Below are 23,610 nucleotides of genomic sequence, written 5' to 3'. Positions count from 1 at the left end.
TGTACTGCTTACTGCAGGCACCTGAGATCTCACCGTAAGGACCCGCGGGGGGCGTGCCGCACACTCCAGGGGCAGGTTGGGCGTGGCTTCTGGGCAGGTGGCCGGGGCTTGGAGGGAGGAGTCACCAGGCTCGCGCCACAGCCCCTGGAAAAGTCGGCTGCACCCTAAAAGTGAGGACAAGCAGGGATCCTAAAGGCCGAGGAGAAACAGACTAAGCAAGACCTGCGGTGGCCCCATCCTCCCCGCACCCACAGCGGGGGTTCTGCAGAGCTTTTGTCCCTACCGTGGCAGCAGCGATGCCTGGCAGAGTTTGGGCGCTGGCGCTGGCACTGATGCTCCTTGACGCGGGGAATGGTCGGCCAGGTAGGGCGCTGGTGGACGGGAGCGCAAGGCCACCACCTGGACCTTTGGGGAGGGGGCTTCCCCAGCGGCACGTGGGAAAACCTGTGCACATTTATGGCTGTATCGGTATTTGTCCCTCGCCGACTTCCGCTCTGTCCATCTACTGTCTTTGGTCATTTACAGCCTTGGTGTTCCTTAGTAATCCTTGGGAGGTTGTTGTCTCTTCTGCTTTAAGATCCTCGGCTCTGTTTTGGTTCCTTTGTTTCCTGCTGATGTCTTGCTCCGTAAGATCCCTTTAATTTAACATAAGAAACTTTTCCCAGGCATGTCAGGTATCCTAGCAGCATTGGATGCTAATGTTCAGAAGAGAGTTCAGCTCTAAACTGCACGATTTCTACCCCACTACCACCCCACAGCCGGGAATAATTAATAGCTGAACACCTTATTCCTACCAAAAATCAACAACTTAAGTTTGGTGATATTTTTGTATAGCTGTTAGAATCCGTTTTGCTACTGTGCCAGTAAAAGAGATCTCTATGGAGAGAATAGCGCCTCTCCCACTTCTTTATCCACCACAAAGAAAAGTTTAAAATACAGTGACATTAAAACAAAATAGACTTTCCACCGAAGACCGATGTCCAAAGACTGAAGCGCTTCCCGGCTGGAGCTCAATCATCCAAGACCTCTGGCAGGAGTAGGGCAGAGCAGACCCGTGCTACAGTTGCCTAAATAAATTCTCCCTCTTCACCACACCCCAAACTGGGGATTCAGACGCCAACCTTCCCAACAGTGGAGCTCTGAAGCCAGGAGCAGCTCTGACGCAGTGCTGAAACCAACTCCTCTGGCCATGAACAACGCCTGTGCTGGAGTTGTCTTCCTGGCGGCACCTAAGGATGTGGGGAGCTGTGGGTTGTGACTAATCAACTGAACGTTACAGCACCCTATTTGTTGATTAAGTATTATTATTATTATCCCTGAAGTTCAGAGAAGTTAAATGTCGCTTTCAAGGCCAGACAGCCTTTGAATGGGAAAGCCTGGGGTGAAGCCCCAATTGACTAATGCTGGTGTCAAACTCCCTCTGGATAAGCCTGGTTTTTTCAGCCTCCATAGCCCTCACTGTTTGTAGATGCAAAGGCAGGAGGGAGTTATTGATGAGACATTTGTTTGGAAGCCTGCAGTCTTGGGTAGAGGTGCAATAAGAAGATGAGAGTCTAGAATTAATCATATTACCTTATGGGAATATACTGAGTGTGTGATTCAGAATTGTGGTGAGAGCAAAATAGATTTAACAAACCAATACCTCTCTATTGGACATTGCTTTCCAAACTTTCGTGTTGTTGCAGAAACCATAATCATATTTTGAAAGCCAGAAGCTAAATAATTTTTTATTTATCCTTGAATTTGGAGCTTCAAGGTAGGTTTTTTTCCCCACGTCTTTGGGGAAGTTGTAAGACTTTTAAAAATTCACAAATATTTGAAATTAACACAGGGTATCAATATACCAAAGGTTTTATAATTACAATCTCAGATATTATAAAGTTCCTCTCTTCTGGTATTAAGCATATTCATCTCTTAAAGAATTTACTTATTTTCTTACCATATCTGTCAAACAATTATGAATCTTTAAAAAATGCTAGTCTTGGCCATTGTATTAAACCAGAAAACAGTATAATACAAGTTCCCTTGTACCTACAAACAAAACTTGAAAATCAAGTGCATATTGTATTATTATGTATCTATTATTTATAACTTGACACATTCTCCCAAAGTATTTAAAATCTAAGTATTGCAGATTCTATTACATAATAATTAGCTACTTTAAATTATCTTAGGAAGAACAAATAGAAATGTGAATTTTAATTTTTATTTTATATGTACTTTTGTTTTGAGGGAAATGTTTTATTAGGAGTTTGCTTGAAAGTTCTACACATCATTCATGTTATGAAATTGACTAGTAGATGAGATGTGCTTATAAACTTATTCTTTCAGTACTTGAGCTAAGCCCTCAAACTCTCAAATGGGAGCCTAAACAATCCTCATAATTTAGTTAACTATATCTTACATTCTAAAGTTAAAGTTGTGATGAGGTTTTTAAGAGTGTGGCTTGTTTATTGCAAGAAAAATTTAAAAATTTTAAAAGGAGATTTGGTGGTGGGGGGGTAGATTGTGACATACCCAATCTATATATAAAAGCCTAATATGCTAATTGTTCCTCTAACGCCAGTGTTTGGCAAACTCATTAGTCAACAGAGCTAAATATCAACAGTACAACGATTGAAATTTCTTTTGAAAGCCAAATTTTTTAAACTTAAACTTCTTCTAACACCACTTCTTCAAAATAGACTCGCCCAGGCCATGGTATTTTATGGAAGAGCCACACTCAAGGGGCCAAAGAGCTGCATGTGGCTCGCGAGCCGTGGTTTGCCTACCACTGCTCTAACCTTTTGACCAGTTGCTATGACACACACTGACCACCAGGGGGCAGATGCTCTGACCAGTAGGTTAGCTTGCTGCTGGGGTCCGGCCGATCAGAACTGGGTGAGACAGGGCTGGACACACCCTGGAGCCCTCATGCGGTCCCTCCCTGGCCCCAATCATGCACAGGTGGAGTCCCTCAGCCTGGCACCCTCTCGCAATCCGGGACCCCTCAGGGGATGTCGGAGAGCTGACTTTGGCCTGATCCCCACAGGCCAGGCCGAGGGACCCCACCAGTGCACGAATCCGTGCACTGGGCCTCTAGTTTAAAATAGGAACTATTCTTAATTATATAAATTAAGAAGTTTCCTCTAAATAAATATTAAATAAAAATAAATAAATATAAATTCCTGTTTAAATACTATGCATTTTTAGTGTTATTGGTGTCATACTGTCATTCCTACATTCATCACATTTTTAACTTTGCATTAGAAAATAATTCTTCAAAACTGCAAAATCAGAGAACATGTGGGGACTACAGAAGCACTTAGGGAGGAGAAATACTACACAAAATAAAGATGGAGGTATTGACTTTTTCACCAACACAAAATTCTATTGCAAGGAGATCAGAGAAAAATATTTCAATAATTCATGCAAACCTCGCCAGTAATCTCTGTTTAAACATCTTCCTTAGTTTCTAACCAGGTGTAATATTCTGGTATTGACAAGATCTTAGAACTATTTCAAAGTTACATATACAGCATATCCCCTGACTTCTATCCACACACACTTTATAAAATATTTATGTACGTTAGCAGATTGAGATTATCAAAGCCACAAGAGCCTTTTAGACCAAAATTTTCTTGGGAAATTTAAAACTGGTGGAGCAAGATACAAAAAGAAGAGGAACTTTTGGACTCATTTCTAAAATATTTTACTACAGAAATTATTTAGGGAGAAAATTTATCTTGCAAAACAATGCCTTTCATACAGTTTGTTATAACTACAAGCAATAAAAAGGAAGAAAATTATAATAATTTTTATAAGCTATACTTGTGAGATTTGCCAGTTAATATCTCTAGTTTTTTGAGCTCCTTATTAAGTTCAGAAATTGATTTTGTTTTATAAACACTTCTGCAGCATGAAATTATATAATAAATGAGTTTTATTCAGTTAGATCATTTTTTTTCACAGTGAATACTTTAATGACTGAATTTTTCTTTCACATTTCTATTTCATAGATATTGTCTTTATTATAGTGTTTTCCTTCAACAAATATAATACTTAATGTTTGGAGATTTTCTACCTACGGTGTCAACAAGATACTCTGGTATCCAAATAAGGAAAATTTCTGTGTTTCTTATTATTTGGGAATCAGAAGCCTCAAAGAAGATCTGTATTTCTCAAATTATTCTGTTTCCGCTGCTTCCTCTATGCTGGGAAGAGGAGCTTTCTGTTCTCTCTTAGTGGGTTTGAGAGAAAAAGTATCTTCCAGGCCACCTGCTGCTCAGAAAATGATTTCTCTAATACAGCTACAGAACTCTCCCTTTCTCCCTGGTCTTTTCTTGTTCCTCCCTCAAAACTATTCCTGTCTACCCTTTCCTGCACTTAGTAATAGAAAATGGACTTCAATAGTCAACTATTAATTGAACTATTTTAACGAAGAACACACTTACATAAAGACACTTACCTTTCCATCCTAGCTCAGGAGTGCTCTCCAGGGGGACACCAGTTACTTCAGAGCCCTCACAGAAGTGTCCATTTTGATTCATCATTCCTCCAGCAGTCAGCCCCTCAAGACCTGATATGTGACCATTCCCTCGCTGCTGGATGGTATCGATTTGTCATCTTTGACAGACCTGCTGAGATGCCAACCAAATGTGTCGAGGTATTCCAACTCACTAAGAACTGTATGTGCTTGTTCTTATGTATTTTTTTTTCATGGGAGGATTGAATCTTATTGCACCCATTTATCTCCAATGCTGAATTATTATTTTAATTTTGTGTCAAGATTGAATTAATCTGAAGTGTTCCATGTTCCTTTGTGCCGTGCCAGCATAGCCAAGGGTTTGGTGAGCCTGAGGGGCGGTGGCGAAGGATTTAGAAAAGACAAAGAGATCTGTGCCTGGCTAAGGCCACAGAGAAAGATACAGACAGCAAGCTGAGCCTTTATTTTATAGCCAGAGGTAAACAAGGTAGTGGTCACCATAGTTACAATGTTCTTGTGAGTTTCACTTGTTTTAGCAGCACTTGCTGTATCTCCCACAGCCCATTAGCTACCCAGATAAGATCTAGGGAGCATCATAAGGTCAAGCTTAATTATGCTAAGAAGGCTGTGCCTTCTAAGCTGGGACTTATTTGTGGCTTTGCCAACAGCTCAGTCCGAGGCTTAACACTATAGCTGCTCCCTACATTCCTTATTATATCCTATACTAGAGGCCCAGTGCATGAAAATTTGTGCACTCAGAGGGTCCCTCAGCCAGGCCTGTGCCCTCTTGCAGTCCGGAAGCACTTGGGGGATGTCCAACAGCCTGGCCTCCCTCTGCAGGAGGTGACCAGCTGGCCAATCAAGGGGTGGTGCCGGCTGGCGAGGGGCCAACCCTGCCTCCCATTGCCCCGCCATTGCCTCCAGTGGCCTCCCTCTGCGGGAGGCGACTGGAGGGCCAATCGCCACCACTGCTGGTGGCCTCCCTCTGCAGGAGGTGACTGGAGGGCGCAGGCCAACGAATGGCCAGCCCCACCATTACCCTGCTGCCCCCTGATCACCATCCATTCCTTCTGCTCACTGGCACCCACCTTTGCTGGCCTGGCGCTGCCTGCTTGCCAGCCCTGCCCCACCGACTGGTCATTCCACTGTTCGGTCTATTTGCATATTAGGCTGCTTTTGTTATATAGGATAATAAAAGAGAAACATGTAAATTGACTGTACCTCCGCTATGCTCACCAGCCAATCAGGAGTGAGTATGCAAATTAACCTGACAAACATGGTGTGTTAATTTGCATACACAGGCGCTGAGTGGCCTGGGTCCTGGGAACATCCTCAGGACCCAGGCCACTCCTAGCCTATAGGCCCACACGTAGGCCCTGAGCGGCCAGGGTCTCAGTACGCCCCCGGCCACTCCGGGCCTATGGGCGCAGGTGCCAAGCAGCAGCCTGGGTCCATGCCCCCTGCCCAGTGCCAACAACGCGAGGCTGGCTGCCGGCCTCGGGGGTGTGCAGAGACCCAGCAGTCGCTACGTGGCCCAGGGTCTCTGCACGCCCCCAAGCCTGGTGCCCACAACACGGGGCTGGCTGCTGGCCTCGGAGGCGTGCCCCCCTGGGCAGCAGCGCATGAGCTGCAGAGGAAACACCTTTTCTTTTTTTTTTTAATATATTTTATTGATTTTTTTTACAGAGAAGAGGGGAGAGGGATAGACAGAAATATCGATAAGAGAGAAACATTGATCAGCTGCCTCCTGCACACACCCCACTGAGGATGTGCCCCCAACCAAGGTACATGCCCTTAACAGGAATCAAACCTGGGACCTTTCAGTCTGCAGGCCGACGCTCTATCCACCGAGCCAAACCAGTTCGAGCGTAAACACCTTTTCTGACCACTCATTGGCTAAGCTCCCTGAATGCCATCACTTGAAGTGTTCTTGGTAACTTGGGTTATTAAGAATCCAAGAAAGTGATCTAGGGTTTTCCCACCACACTCCTGGAGGAAAAAACAAAGCTCCGCTGCTGGAGGGGCCAAAAAATGTCATATCCTGCCCTAGCTGGTTTGGCTCAGTGGATAGATCCTTGGCCTGCCGACTGCAGGGTCCATGTTTGATTCTGATCAAGGGCATGTACCTAGGTTACAGGCTCCTCCCTGGCCGGGGCTCAAGTCGGGGCTCATGCAGGAGGCAACCAATCAAAATGTCCCTCTCACATTGATGTTTCTGTCTCTCCTTCTCTCTTCCACTCTCTCTAAAAATCAATGGAGCCGAAACCGGTTTGGCTCAGTGGATAGAGCATCGGCCTGTGGACTGAGGGGTCCCGGGTTCGATTCCGGTCAAGGGCATGTACCTTGGTTGCGGGCACATCCCCAGTGGGAGGTGTGCAGGAGGCAGCTGATCGATGTTTCTCTCTCATCGATGTTTCTAGCTCTCTATCCCTCTCCCTTCCTCTCTGTAAAATATCAATAAAAATATATTTAAAAATAAATAAATAAAAAATAAAAATCAATGGAAACATATCCTCAGGTGAGGATAAAAAAAAAGAAAGGTCATATCCTATGAAAGACACATCTTGAAAATGCCTAAAGAAAGTTGTCATTTTTTTTTTTTTTGCCCTAACCGGTGTAGCTCAGTGGATAGAGCATCGGCCTGCGGACTGAAGGGTCCCAAGTTTGATTCCGGTCAAGGGCATGTACCTTGGTTGCAGGCACATCCCCAGTGGGGAGTGTGCAGGAGGCAGCTGGTCGATGTTTCTCTCTCATTGATGTTTCTAACTCTCTATCCCTCTACCTTCCTCTCTGTAAAAAATCAATAAAATATCATTTTTTTTAAAAAAAGAAAGTTGTCATTTTTTCATGAGGAAGGGACTGGAGTCCGTGTTGATGAAAACACTTTGGCGGCTGCGATGGCTGGCAGTGGCTGCAGCAGTGGTGTGATGGGGCTGGTGCCTTCCCCTGATCAGCCCGGTCACCTCCGGTCAGTAGGACATCCCCTGAGGGCTCCCAGTCGGTGAGAGGGGGCAGGCTGGGCTGAGGGAACCCCCACTCCATGCATGAATTTTGTGCACCGGGTCCCTAGTTATGTAATAAAGATAGTAATAGTTTATGCTATGCTCATGCAGTCCACCAAGTGATTTTACCTATAGCATCTTATATAATTTTTACAGCAATTCTAAAATACAGTCGATCATTATTATTTGCATCATACAGTGCAGGACACATATATCCTTAGACATAACACTTGTAGAGTCACCCAGGTAGCAGGTCAGCCAGCCATGTTTTGATCACAAGTCGTCATTCTCCAGTATTCATGTACTTAAATACAAGTAACCCAAAACCTGCTTCTGTTCCTGTCAGTCTTAAATAGAAGGCTCATTCTCCTTATTGTTACTCACATTTTGTGAATTATAGAGAAACAGGAATTATTTTCCCTTTTAAGCATGTAACTGTGAGAAAAACTCAAGAAAGATATTCAAATTTTAAGTTGTGACATTGTAGCCGTCTTATTTTCTCCTTTTCATTTATTTGCTTGCCATATTTGTGACATTTCACTTGCAATAAACTAAAAAATAAAACAGAATTTGAAAGTAAAATTTGAGGAAATTCACTACGTCCTTAAATATTTGTGTTCTTTTGGTTCTATATTTTAGTTCTTTGGCTAAATTAACTATAACTGATTCCAGAACCTCACACAAAGGTGAAGGTGAACTGGCTCTTTTCTTGGATGTCAGTTGTGCCCCACAGGGAAGTGTTCCCTGTTCCCATTCTTTCATACACTCTCCAACCTCGTCTCTGGACCATTCTGCTAGAGAACAGATATAATTTACTTTTTGTCTACAGCAGTGGTCGGCAAACTCATTAGTCAACAGAGCCAAATATCAACAGTACGACGACTGAAATTTCTTTTGAGAGCCAAATTTTTTAAACTTAAACTTCTTCTAACACCACTTATTCAAAATAGACTCGCCCAGGCCGTGGTATTTTGTGGAAGAGCTACACTCAAGGGGCCAAAGAGCCGCATGTGGCTCGTGAGCCGCAGTTTGCCGACCACAGCCCTAAGTGAACTTTTATATTTTTAAAGTCTTCCTGGTAGAATTCTGATCTGAGGATCAGCAAACCAGTGATGAAAGTAGCCTATAATTAATCCACCTGCTGACGGCATCTAATGCTCATCTGAAGAGCATCATGTCAAAATAGACTCGCCCAGGCCATGGTATTTTGTGGAAGAGCCACACCCAAGGGGCCAAAGAGCCGCATGTGGCTCGCGAGCCGTGGTTTGCCGACCACTGGTCTACAGGATAATAAAAATCTGTGTAAATAAATTTCTATTTATAATGTTTTAAGTAACTCATGTGCATTATAAAAACTTAGAAAATAAAGGACAGGTAATAGAATAGCATTCATTGATAATCCACCTACATATTCTACCATTAACATTTTGCTATTATTCCTTCTTATTTATCTTGTTTTGTAAAGTTCATGCTATATGTTCAGTTACATAACATGATTATTTTCCAGTTACAGCTACAGCATTAACATTTTCCTATTACTAAAATTATATAGTTTGAAAATAATATTATGTCGTATGTACACCATATTTATTTAAACCATTATCATATGTGTGTACTTTCAGGCTTTTGCTATAATAAGTAATTATGCAATTAGCAAATGTGCATATAAATCATTGTTTGATTTCAGTCTTTTTGATTTTTTTAAATACATAAATTGTTTTTTAAAAATATAATGCTAATTTTTAATTCCAGTAGCAATAGATAAAAATATTTTTTTAGTATTAAATATTCCCATGTATTCATTAGACATATGTATTTATTCTTTAAATTATGTTTGTGTATTTTTCCCATCTGTGATTTTAGGATCTTTAAATGGATATTAAATGGCTAAAATACAATAAGAAATATAGTAAGGTAATAATAAATAAATAATATAACACAGACTAAATATAATGCTATTAAGTAATTTTCTCTTTAACTCATTTGTCTTATATTTATTAAATTATTATTTAATATAACTATCAAAATTTTCCTTTATGATTTTTTCTTTGCTTTTAAGCATGGGAAAATAATTATATTAACAATTATTGAGACATCGCTGTGGAGAAGTTGTGCTATATACATTACTTTATTTACACTTCACAGCAGTATGAGGTGGGTACTACAATTCACCTAATACAAAAGCAAAGGTGTTTAGTGCCCATGGTCATGCATTTAGTAAGTGTCCAGTTTTTCCCAAATCATATAGTTTCATATTTTTCCTGGGTTAGTTTTCTATTTAATTATATTTTCCATCTGAAACTGGTTTTGATAATTGGCTTCAAGTGAGGTACTAATTTCATTTTTTTCCAAATTGCCAACCAATTGTTTTTACCAGATTTCCATCAATCCCTTCCTTCTCCCCTGATTTTTTGATGCCTCCTGAACTGTACATCAACTTCTTACATATACTATTTCCAGCAATTTTTCAAGACATCTCCAATGTCAGTTCATCTTTGTGCTATATGTTAAGATGACTTCAGACTGACTTATATTGTCTTAGAATATACTAAGTTATCTGACACCAAATTTCTCTTGTTCATAATACAAGTGTAGCAAATGGAATAAAGGTATTTAAATCCAATAAAATTATATTAATTATGAGGAATCTACCTTTAAGTGTACTATCCCATAAAATTACTTTTTCTTTTATACTACAGGTACAAGTTATTTGATTTTTTAAAATATAATTGATAATTAAATATCTTAAAGGTTGTTTAGAAGAAAATGTAAAATTGCTTTATCTGCCACACATAAAAATAAATTGAATTTTCAACTTTTGTTTTCTCTGATGCAAAAGATGAACCACTGTGGAACACAGGCTCCCATCTGGCTGTCTCTGAGAGATTCAGAAACAATGCCTGCACCGGGGGAGCTCAAGCAACTGACTGCTTGTGCCACGTGGCAGTTTTTGCTGAGCGCTACTAAAGACTGCTGTCTTTTTCACATCCCAGTGTCTGTAAGAAACTGTGGACAATTTTTTGTGTACTTACTACAACCCACTCAGGGGTGTATGGGATATTGTGCAGAAGGTAAGAATACATGGGTAATACACATGAACTGCTAATCATGGCACTGTGTACGTTGGTGTGTTTATGCCATTCTCCAGATGGGTTGTATGGAGCTAATGCAATGCTCAAGAGATTTGATCTACCATGATTGCTCCAGTGAAGCTAAATTTCTGGTTTAAACTGGCCAGATTTGTTTAGGATTCTTTGCCAAGATCTTAAAATACTCAAAAATGTTTGTCGATATGAAAGCATCAAAGATTAACATACAATAACAAGCAATAACAAAGGTTAACATACAATAATATTTTGCCTCAAAAGCCACAACTCCAGTCTAATCAAGAGCAAATTCATATGTAGAAAACTGAAAATGCTGGAACATACTGGTATAAATCAGTGTTATTAAACTAGGCAAACACTTGCAAGTAATAATAATTATATGAGTAACACCTATGAACATTTTCATCCTGTGGTTGTTGGACTTTTCAAACTAGGAAACCCCAAATAACACAGGTACAGCAAAACAGTGGCAAAGAATATACATACAATTACAAATTGCAATTAATGGTATGGATAAAAAGATTAAAATTTTCTGTAAATGGTAATACTTGAGGTGAGAAAAGGATGAAATTTATAATGAGGTGTCACCAGAGAAAGCCTCTTCTGAGAACAGGGCATTAATACTGAGAGTTTGAGAATAAACAACCCAATTGAAAGTCAGATTGGATTAAAAAAAAAATAAGGCCCAACTAAAGACTACCCAGACAAACCTGGAAAACCAAGGGTCATTTTCTAATGATAAAAGGGTTAATTCAACAACAGGACATAACAATTATAAATTCTTATGTACCTAAAAACAGAGAATCAAAATATATGAAGCAAAACATAGATATTTAAGAATAGACAAATCTATAGTTAATGTGTTAGAGATCAACACTCATCAGATAATAATTAATTGAATATGTAGAAACAAAAACAGCAAAAAAGGTGACTAGAAAAAGTATCAGCCAACATGATCTACATGACATTTATAGAAGATTCTACAAAAAATAGCACATCAATATTTTTGTAAGTGCACATGAAACATTTACCAAGATAGTTCACATCTGGGCCCCAATTTTAAAAAGTTAGAATATCACAAAAGTTTGAATTTAATTTAAAGAAAACCCACCAAACATTATATTGGAAAAATAAGAAAGGTCATAAACAAAAAGAAACTCAGCTTATACACATAAAGGAACTAGAAGAAGAAGCACAAATAAGACCCTGAGTAAGCAGACAAAAGGAAATAATGATCAGAGTGAAAGCCAATGAAGCAGAATATACAAAACAGAAAATTAAAGAAAATCAAAAGTTGGTTCTTTGAGAAATTCAATAAAATTAATATTTTAGCAAATCTTATATGTAAAAAAAAAGATCAATATCAGGAATAAAAGAGAGATACAACTACAGATTCTACAGATATTACAATGAAAAAGAATATAGTGAAGAACTCTACCAATAGATTTGACAACTTAAATAAAGTGAACAAATTTCTTGAAATACACAGAAAAGCAAAACTCACTCAAAAAATAATTAGATAACCTATTAAAGAAATTGTTTTTCTAATTAAAATCTATCCCACTAAAATACTGAAACTAAAACAAACAACAACAAAACCCTACCATCCCTCCCCACCCCCCCGTCCCCCACCTCCAAGCTTACATAGATGGCTTGGGAAATCTTCTAAACATTTAAGAAGGAAATAATACCACTTTTATACACTTCTTTCAGAGAAATAAAGAGAAGTGACTACTATATTGTCAGGTTAGCATTATTCTGAAACTAAAACCAGATATAGGCATTAGAGGAAAAGAAAAGTATGGAATAATATCCCTCAAGAATATAAATGAAAATTACTTAATCATCTATTTCGAAAGTTCAATGCTGAAAGAAAAAGGTCAACCTACAGAATCATTTATAATTCTTTATACTAGCAATAAACAATCAGAAATGTCATGTAAAATATCAATAATATTACCGAACACAGGGTGTCTCCCCAAAAATGTATACACACTTTGAATAATTATGACTTCCAATGGGTTAAATCTGAAAAGAAAGAAACATCAATTAATCTATCAGCTGTTAAAGTGTGTATACATTTTTGGGACACCCTGTATATGAAATATTTAGCAATAAATATGGGAAAATATGTACAAGAACTATAAAGTTAAAACTATAAAATTTTGCTAACAGAAATTATAGAAGTCCTAAAATAATGGAGCAATGAACCATGTCCATGAAATGAAAAGAGTCAATGTTAAGATCTCAATTCTCTTCAAAATGATTTATAGTTCCAAAACAATCCTAATCAAGGTCCCAGCAAGATTTTTGTGTGGGAATTGACAAGTTCATACTAAAATTTATGTGGAAATAGAAAGTACCCATAATCCCCAAACTACTTTGACAAGATAAAAAGTCGGTTTACACTATCTGATTGAGACTTATTCTAAAGTTACAGGAATCTACAGAGTGTTATTTTTGCATCAAGATACATAAATAGACCAATGGAAAAGAAGAGTGTCCAGCCCTAGCCAGTATGGCTCAGTGGACAGAGCATCAGCCTGCTGACCAAAGGGTCCCGTGTTCGATTTCAGTCAAGGGCACATTCCTATTGCAGGCTTCTCCCCGGCCCTGGCCCTGGTCAAGGCACCTTCAAGAGGCAACCAATTGATGTGGTTTTCTAACACTGATATTTCTCTTTGTCTTTCCCTCTCTCTTCCACTCTTTCTAAAATCAATGGAAAAATATCCTCTGGTGAAGATTAAAATAAAATAAAACAAAATAAAATAATAAAATAAATAAAATTTATTACTTAATGCAGATAAAACTTTAGAAAACAAGATATAAAGGTTATAATTGTTTTAAAATATAATCCCAAATTATCTCCATTTGATCTCATCCTGAAAAGGGAAAAAAATTATTATGAAAAAATAAAACAAATAAGTTTTAGTCTGTATTAAAACATACTTCTCTGAAGATTTGTCATTTCAAATACATTTATATCTTTATGCTCAATTGGATAAATATAAAAACCTCAACCTTTTGCAGCTATTTCTGATGCAAAATTAAACCCATGTGGCCCTGACGAAATCGAAATTGAAGGTGACTGTGTTCGTAAGTATCAGATTTTATTTTTAATAATTTATTTATAAACTAATAATTTCAACAGGCTTTTAGGTTTTGTGATATACTTTGGATGTTGATTTATGCTAATATTTGACAACACCTCAGTTTAGTGGATATCAAAAATAAAAATCACTTTATCATGCCTTTAAAAAATGGCAGTTGAGTTATTAGCGAAGGTGCAGAGCAGGGATGTTCATGCCCTACAAATGTGTATATATCGGTAGAGTCATTTTATGAGAAAAATTGGCAATTTATCTCAATAATCATAAACATCCACATGCATTTGTACCTAGCAATTTGACTTCCAAAAATCTAGTTTAGAGAAATATTTAAAGAATTGTGCAAGTACAATTTTTATAAAAGCGTTTTTCTAATAATATGAAACAATTGCAACTATCCAATAACTGCAGGTTGGTTAAGTATTTTTGATATATTCATAATGATAAAATATTCTATAAACAATATTAAAATTCATGAATATATTCTTTGACATTAGTATTCATGGTATATTGAAACTAAGAAATCAGATTATGCATCAAAATCTCATTTATTTCTTCTAGGGATGATTGCATTTGTACCAAATAAGTCTTAAAAGATAAACAACAAAAATGTTAATGGTTGTCATAATTTTTCTTCTCCTTTAAATCTGTAATTTTCATTTTCTAACTTGGTTAAAATTTTTAAGTTATTTCAAATATTAAGAAACCTCCTGCTATAATATTCCTTACAACAAATCACTCTAAATAGATTGCCTAATAAAATGTATGACATCTTCCTAAAAAAAAGTACAGAAATAAAAATTATAGAAACACTAGAGGCCCAGCATGCGATTCAGGCACCCCATGGGGGACCGGGACCCGCGCCAGACTCGCAGCGTCCCCTGGCCCCCCACCTGTGTCTGATTCGGGGCCATGGGGGGCCGGGACCTGTGCCTGACTCACAGCATCCCCCAGCCCCCCTGCCTGTGTCTGCTCGGAGGCCACCCGAGGCCATGCTGGCTTGGGCAGGCCTCCCTGCCTCTGTCTTCATCTCCCCTCTGGGCCTCACCTGCGTGCGCAACTTCCTCCTGTCTGGTCGTGACCCGTTACGGAGTCCCGGCCTAATTTGCATATTACCTCATATATATATACACACACGGACACATGTGTATGTATGTGTATACACACACACACACACACACACACACACGCACACACACACATACTAGAGGCCCAGTGCAAGAAATTTGTGCACGGTGGGAGGGGGGAGTGTCCCTCAGCCCAGCCTGCACACTCTCCAATCTGGGATCCCTCTCACAATCCAGGACTGCTGGCTCCCAACTGCTCGCCGGTGTGCCTTCCTGACTGCCCCTAACTGCTTCTGCCTGCCAGCCTGATCACCCCCTAACCATTCCCCTGCCAGCCTGTTTGCCCCTAACTGCCCTCCCCTGCAGGCTTGATCGCCCCCAACTACCCTCCCTTGCAGGCCTGGTCCCTCCCAACTGCCCTCCCCTGCTGGCCATCTTGTGGTGGCCATCTTGTGTCCACATGGGGGCAGGAACCTTGACCACATGGGGGCAGCCATCTTGTGTGTTGGAGTGATGGTAAATCTGCATATTACTCTTTTATTAGATAGGATAGAGGCCTGGTGCATGGGTGGGGGCCATCTGGTTTGCCCTGAAGGTGTCCCGGATCAGGGTGGGGGTTCCCTTGGGGCGTGGGGCAGCCTGGGCGAGGGGCCTGTGGTGGTTTGCAGGCCGGCCACGCCCCCCGGCGACCCAAGCAGAGGCCCTGGTATCTGGGATTTATTTATCTTCTACAATTGAAACTTTGTAGCCTGGAGCAGAGCCAAGCCTTCTGCTCGCTGGGTGGCGGCAGCCATTTCTGTTGGGATTTATGTATCTTCTATAATTTATGTATCTTCTATAATATATAAGCGGGGTCCAAGGCAGACCAGGGCTGCAGAAGCTTGGCTTCCTCCATCGCCAGGGGCAACCCTAGCCTCTTGCTCTCTCCAGCTCCATGGCTGCCGCCATTTTTGTTGGGATTTATCTATCTTCTATAATTGAAACTTTGTAGCCTGGAGTGGAGGCCTGGGCCGGCCAGGGTGTGCAGAAAGCTTGGCTTCCTCCATCGCCAGGGAAACCCAAGCCTCCCTCCTGCTCTTTCCGTGACTGCAGCCATCTTGGTTGGGTTAATTTGCTTACTCACTCCTGATTGGCTTGTGGGCATGGCTTGTGGGTGTAACGGTGTGATGGTTAATTTGCATATTACTCTTTTATTAGATATTATATATATAGATTAGCCTTTTCCTGGAACCTGTTGTCCAAACGTGATAATGAATGTGAGATTGTTGACATATAATTAACGAAGATTTTTTTATGGTGAAATAAGCCATAATGACATAAAACAAATTAGATTATACAATATTCATGTACCATGCCTAAAAATTAATATGATTTATCTTTAACTAAAACTATTATAATAATCCTCAATAAATATTCTGAGTTGCTTTTTTATAACCTCTTCCAGTTATAAATGGATTTTCCAGTCCCCCTTTTTAGCATTCTTTAAACAAGCTAGTATTTTTTCTGAAAGTCTCAGTGTAATTAGACCCTGTGATTTAATTTCTTAAAAGAATAAAACAATATTTCTAATAATAGTAACTTTAACCATAAAGTATAACTGTTTGGCTATCCTGCATAATAGGTTTGGATTATCTTTATCAAACATATATTGTAGTAAAAATCACTTTTCTTTCGTAAGTAAACAATAAATTTAAGCTACTTGTTATGCTATTCAGAATGTTTATGCAATTAACTGAAAAATAGAGCTATACAAAATCATACATAATTCAGACAAGTAACACTTTCTTTAAAATAAGTCAAAAGGCCCTAGCTGGTTTGGCTCAGTAGAAAGTGTTGGCCTGTGGACTGGAGAATCCAGGTTTGATTCCAATCAAGGGCACATACATCAGTTGCAGGTTCCTCTCCAGCCCAGGCCTGGAGGCAATCAATCGATGTTTTTCTCTCACATCAATATTTCTCTCTGTCTTTCCCTCTCTCTTTTGCTCTCTCTAAAAATCAGTGGAAAAATATGATCAGGTGAGGATTAAAAACAATAATAAGTCAAAAGTTAAGAGATAGCCCAGCCAGTGTAGCTCAGTGGTTGAGCTTCGACCTATGAAGCAGGAGGTCACAGTTGGATTCCTGGTCAGGGCATATGCCCAGGTTGGGGGCTTGATTCCCAATAGGGGGAGTGCAGGAGGCAGCCGATCAAAGATTCTCTGTCATCATTGATGTTTCTTTCTCTTTCTCTCTTTCCCTCTCCTTTCTTCTCTGAAATCAATAAAAATATATATTTTTTTAAAAAGTTAAAGCTTCATGATAAAATAGAGACTAAGTTAACATATTTAGCATATGCTAACATTAGAATTAATAAGGCATTAATATTTGTGTTTTAAATTGAATTTATTGGGGTGACATTGGTTAATAAAATTATATAGGTTTCCAGGGTACAATTCTATAATATATCATCTGTATATTGTATTGTGTGTTCACTGCCCCAAGTGAAGTCTCCTTTCATCACCATTTATCCCCCCTTTACCCTCTCCTACCTGCCCCCAACCCACTTTCCCTCTGGTAATCACCACTGTTGTCTATGAATTGTGCTTTTCAACCAAAAATAATTTACATGTCATTTTGAAATGTTTAAGTTTCTTTTAACACATTTTCTTTGATCTACATTGTTTTGAGCAATGATCAGCTCTCCCAGATAGTTAATGCTATTTAAAAATATTGATTCAAAACATTTAATTTTGCCAGGTCAGTGTGGCTCAGTGATTGAGCATCAACCTATGAACCACGAGGTCACAGTCAGAGCACATGCCCGTGTTGTGGGCTTGATACCCAGTAGAGGGCATGCAGGAGGCAGCCAATCAATGATTCGCTCTCATCATTGATGTTTTTATCTCTTTCTCCCTCTCCCTCCCTCTTTGTAAAATCAATAAAAACATTTTTTTAAAAAATTAATCTTTATGAATTACTTTTCTCATTTTTCATTTCTTATTTCTAATCATTTCTGTAGATAGTCTTTCTCTGTTTAAAAACAAATTCAACTTCTTCTTCCTAGTTTATTTAAGAAGAAAATTTTACTCAGATACATTTTTAAAATATGAATATATACTAATTAGTCATCTATTATTTCAAGTTTTAATATGATGATTTGGCCTAATGTTTAAAATGTTTGAAAAAAATATTTATTGTTTAGATTAATTTGTTATTGGAGTTTTGTAATTTGATATCTAACAAAATAACACTTTAAAATATCTGAAAGTACACACATTTCCCCACCCCCCACCTCACCTTTAGGTTAAGTTTCTCAGAATTTTTCAAAATGTACATCACAGAACTAAAAATTAACATTTTAATTATAAAAAAATTATCATGTATACCATAGAAAAATATATCTACATTTTAGGACAGTGGTCGGCAAACTCATTAGTCAACAGAGTCAAATATCAACAGTACAACGATTGAAATTTTTTTTTGAGAGCCAAATTTTTTAAACTTAAACTTCTTCTAATGCCACTTCTTCAAAATAGACTCGCCCAGGCCGTGGTATTTTGTGGAAGAGCCACACTCAAGGGGCCAAAGAGCCGCACGTGGCTCACGAGCCGCGGTTTGCCAACCACTGTTTTAGGATATTTAAAAAATCTTACTTTTAAAATTTATCACTCAGATATTTTCTCTCTTTTCTAAAACAACAGAACAAATTTAAAAATTAATTTAGGAACATTTTATTATTTTTTAAAAATCTTTATTGTTGAAAGTATTACATATGTCCCCCTCCCTTCTTTTTTAGGAACATTTTAGATTCCCAGATTTAATCTTGCAAATGTCCAGAGATAAATATCTCTCTGAGTTCCTGGAGGAATCTTCAACCATTTTTAATCCCCCAAAAATGAAAAGAATAAGACTATTTTTCAACACTGGTATATTTCACTAAGATAGTATAATCACTCCCAATAAGGAACAGCTCTTTCAACCCCGAGTAATAGCAAGTTGAGTTATAAATTGTAAGAGTAAAATAGTAAGTCATTTGATTTTACATTATAGTGACCAGTTTTCTTTGTAACAAAAAATTATAATGTATGTACATCTACACAATGGAATACTATGCTGCAGTAAAAAAGAAGGAATTCTTACCATTTGCAACAGCATGGATGGTCCTGGAGAGCATTACGCTAAGCAAAATAAGCCAGTCAGAGAAAGATAAAATATCATATGATCTCACTCATTTGTGGAATATAATGAACAACATAAACTGATGAATAAACACAGATCCAGAGACAGAGAGGCATCGATCAGACCATCAAACCTCAGAGGGAAGGTAGGGGAGGAGAGAGGTAAAGGGGGAGAGATCAACCAAAGGACTTGTATGCATGCATATAAGCCGCCCTAACCAATGGACACGGACACCAGGGAGGGTGGTGAGGGCATGAGTGGGGGGTGGGTGGGAGGAGCAATGGGGGGATAAGGACACATGTAATACCTTAACCAATAAAGAAAAAAAGCAAATAGAAAATATTCGAAAAATTATAATGCAGAAAACCTTTTGTTTGTTCCATCTTTTAGAAAAGGTAATAGCCGAAAAGAAGGTAAATTACTTTTTGTTCAAGAACTTGACTTTTCTAGGTAGACATATTCAATATACATTAATATAAGCTTGATAAGCTGAAGAATTTCTCTATCAATATTTACGTGATTATGGATCAAAATAAGAATGTGCTATTCTGCTGAATGCTAGAGAATATTTTTCTAAATGTCTTTTCTAATATAAAACCTTGAGTTACAGTCTTTGTGAGCTTTTCCTATAAGCCAGTCTCTCTTTTTCAAGATGTCCAACTACAAATAATGCATTTTCTCCCACCAGGTCAGCTGTCTGCCTCATTGCCACCACCACCTCCAGGAAGACCCAAGATTGTGGTGGAGCTGATTGAGTCCAGGGTTTTCTGTAGGTGTGCTTTTGATGTTTCCCCTACGAACAACTCCGTGGGATTTATTATAGCTTGGTCTAGGCTTTCTTCTCAAGACGTCAAAGAGGAACTGAAGCAAGAGACCACCTTTCAGGCATTCTCTCTTTTAGAACTGGATGGCATAAATCTTAGACTTGGAGATAGGGTATGTACAAAAGTAATTGGGTTTTCTTTACTTTGCATGAATGTATTAACTTGCAAAACTGGATTTTTAAATCCTATCCTAAAAATAGTGTTTGTCCCCATAATATAAAGCACTAATGTTTTTTTTCTTTTTTCCTCGGTAAAAATTTTCCTGTGCCAAATCCAGTGATAATTGGATGAGTCAGAAATCTTAGTAACTATGAGTATCTGAATCTAGCAATTTGTTGATTATTATCAATGAACCCTTGTAACTTAATGTCTTTTTCTTAAATTGATATACTTTTATTCTAGAAATATTTTCATTTTTTCAATGATTATATCACTTATTATCCACTTTTAAATGTATATTAAATACAAATTCTACAATACTTTAATTTGTTGAGGTTTGAATATTTTATAGAGATAAAATTATTTCTCAATGTTAAGCAAGTTTTTTTAAAATATTTTTATTGTTGATAATATTACAGCTATCTTCCATTTTTCCCCCTTTCTCCCCTCCTCCCAGGCCCTACCCATCCCCCAGGTCATCACTACCCTACTGCTCATGTTCATGGCTAAGCAAGTTTTTAAATTATTATCTCTTACGTGCTAGCAAAAATTGAAATTAAGTACTTAAACATAATAATTTACACATATTTTCTCCATAATGTTATTGCTAAATGATTATTTGTTAACTATATTTATAGATATTCTGTACGGCTTCTATCTTTTTCTTGGAGAAACCACAAGTAAAAAGTTTAGCTACCGAAAGTCAAGAATTTTTTGCAGGCATTAAGGTATGTAGCCATGGGGATGGATCAGAAAGAGTATTCCTCTGGAACTGTGTTTTCCATACTGTGATTTGGGAATGCTGGTTACAGGACCTCATCACAGTCTGATGTTGGGACCCAAGAGTCTGTATTTTTGAATAATAACCCCAATAATTCTAATGAAGAAGAAATTTTGAGGGCCCCTGTTAATGAACTAAAGTTGGAATATACTTACTTTTTTTTCAGAAATAGCTCAAATTAAAATAAAACACAAGTTCTATCCTCATAATTTATTCCATTGTGTAAGTAAAAGTTAGAATATCAATATGTAGTTAGCATGTATTTTAGAAGGCAGGTACCAGGATCAAATGACTAGAGCCTAGCTAGAGTAGAATTGGCCCAGAAATCTAGACTCTATTAACTGCAAAAATTGCACCATCTAAACAGGCAGTGTCTATGGTCACTACTGGTAGCACTGGGGTTCAAGAACTGATGAGCTATTCCAGCAGATGACAGGGAATGCAGAGAGGGAGAAAGAGTGGGCAGTACCAAGAGGTCTAGGCAGGCACGTGCTGCACACCTTCTGAGGTCTCAGCCATAGTACTGGAGTTTGAGCTGGACTCATCTCTAGTTCAAGAACAAGACGGATAAGTGATAGATTGTAAGAATAGGATTCAGAACCAGTTCAAAGCCTGTTCCTGAACAAAGACCATTTATACACAACAGGGACCAGGGAAAAGAGCGAGAAGAGTGAACTAACTTGTCAGAGTAGCATAGTCACAGTGGGAGGGGAAGTGGAGCTCAGACCTTGGGAACACAGAATCTTTGGATCTACATTGGTGAGAACTCAGTAGACTATGAGGAATAGCAGTCAGCCCTCAGGCACTGTTTCTAGGCTAACAGAGAAAATATTCTGTACTAAGAACCATCTGTTATGAAAACTAGCCAAGAACCAAGACAGCATAAAAACTTCCTGCCTCAAAAAAGGATTCACCCATGAACTAGGATAGATTTCAGTACTCAGCAACTCCAACCATGGAAAGCAGGAGCTGAGAAATAAGCTGAAGGTTGAGATATTTCAGGTGACAATGATGTTTTGATTTATGAGTTAAAAATAGATTTCTAATTTATATTAGGGATAATATTAATGCCTAAGGATAAACAGACTCTTCCATTAGTGTGTCAGTAAACATTAGCAAGCAAATGGAAGGATATAGGAATCTTTGTTTCCTCCATTCTCCAGTGTCCACCACAGAACCAGAATCACTAAGTCAGGCTCCGAACTGACTACAATATGTTGGAGAATGAAATACACAACTCAGAGCAGTACAACAACTCCATTTTCTGTGTGTTGCTGATGTTTTTAAGGGTTTGGTTTTAATTGATCTTGTGTAATTAAAAAATTCCAGTGCTTAAGTTATTACTACCTGTTACTTTAGAAAAAACACCTTTCAAAATTATTATATCATAGAACTAAATCCTATTTTTACATGACTGCTTTACATATTTTCTTGTACCAGTTACAACCCGAATTGAGTACTATATCAGAAGATGGAAAAGAATACCAGTTGAGGATAGAGAGCACAATTCCTGTCGTTTGTCCTGAATTCAGTGAGCTTGATCAGGAATGTAAAATCTCATTAAAACTGAAAACTGTTGATCAAGGTAATATACTAAATCCATTCAATTTTATTATTAGATTTCAAGTAATAACTAATGCTTTTTTCCTCTAGAAAAATTCACTGAAGTGTGCTCATAATTCATTGTGTTGCATGTTTACATCAAATTATAACTCAATCATATTAATAACACTGAGCCAAGTTTATGATGGCCAGAGAAGTCTGCATTGCAACCCACGTTTATCCCTCCTGGGCTCAAAGTATAAATTAAAAAAAAATAACAAAACAGGAATGAAATAACCTCCTCCTCCTCCTCCCCCTCCTTCTTCTCTATCTCTTCCTTTTTTCTTCTCCTTTTCCTTTTCCTCTCCTCCTCATCTTCCTGTGTATTTTTTTCTTTGCTTTGTTTTCAGAGATTGAGAAAACAAAGTGCTCTTTAATGTGTTCCAAATCATATCTAATGAGCGAGGGGTGATGTTATGCTAAAAGTTCAAGCTTGTCCACCATGGATCTCATAGTGCACTTTGCACTTCTCTCCCTAACATAAGCTTATGTTTAAGATCTTTTAAAACGTCTTCTATTTAAATTACTAATTATGTAGATTGTATGATACATGACCACATACATGTCACTATCACAGCCATAACATAACAAATGTATAATTTAAACATAACACTGTCACATAACAAGTATATAATTTAAACTATAACTTTTAAGAGATACTGTAATTCTATTAGCATAGATTTTCACCATAAGACATACAATTTTATTTAGTAAATACACCAAATAAAATGCATCTATGTCTTTATGGCTATATTATTCCTAATTAAACCAGAGAAACAAAGGATAAAAATGCTATGGGAGAGAGTCTCATGGAATGGTGCACCCAGGAAAGGAGATGATGTGAAGGTATAAAGGAGTCAAGAGAGCCTATTTCAAGATACTTGACAGTAAACAGGGTTAGTAGATATTACCCAGTTACTCACTGGAGTTTCAGGAGCACCATGAGCAACACTCTATTTTGAAATACAGCTCACAACTATGAAATTAAACCCTCTGTCTCAGATGACTTGAAACAATTATACTTCAAAGTACCCCTGAAAAGCATATTGTGCAAATTTCACTACAGTTTAGGAGGCAAAATAATAAGAGGATGGTGTTATTGATGTTTTCCAAAATTACATTAAGCAAAGATTTTCTTCAGTTACAAACAGACTTTAGGCTGTATTTGCCTGTTCTCAATTCTTTCAACAAGTCAAGCATTGCTAGAAGTGATATAAAACAGCCTAAATGTATTCCTACATTTTAGAAGTTTATATGTTCTTGTTCTTTGTCAAAAATATTTTTTTTTCTGGAGGAAAATTTCTGGGTTTTATTCTAGATATTCCTCATCTCACAGGA

At 38.1% G+C, this 23,610-nt stretch overlaps 1 protein-coding gene across 1 annotated transcript in view; it reads left to right on the top strand.

The window, feature by feature from the left end:
* Positions 1-296: 296 nt before the first annotated feature.
* The window catches only part of VWDE (von Willebrand factor D and EGF domains), a gene marked incomplete at both ends in the record, with an annotated part of 62,748 nt that continues 39,434 nt past the window's right edge, over positions 297-23,610 (top strand). The window contains 7 exons of the mRNA XM_080665211.1: positions 297-363; positions 4,461-4,645; positions 10,307-10,538; positions 13,605-13,670; positions 19,595-19,842; positions 20,528-20,617; positions 22,111-22,255. Of these exons, the coding sequence (XP_080521337.1) occupies positions 297-363; positions 4,461-4,645; positions 10,307-10,538; positions 13,605-13,670; positions 19,595-19,842; positions 20,528-20,617; positions 22,111-22,255 (1,033 nt within the window). The remainder of the gene's footprint in view (positions 364-4,460; positions 4,646-10,306; positions 10,539-13,604; positions 13,671-19,594; positions 19,843-20,527; positions 20,618-22,110; positions 22,256-23,610) is intronic.

The sequence above is a fragment of the Plecotus auritus genome (assembly GCF_963455305.1).
Source record: "Plecotus auritus genome assembly, chromosome: 4".
In the NCBI taxonomy this organism is placed as follows: domain Eukaryota; kingdom Metazoa; phylum Chordata; class Mammalia; order Chiroptera; family Vespertilionidae; genus Plecotus; species Plecotus auritus.
The sequence above is the reverse complement of the archived record's forward strand: the minus strand, read 5'-3'. Positions and strand labels throughout refer to the sequence as shown.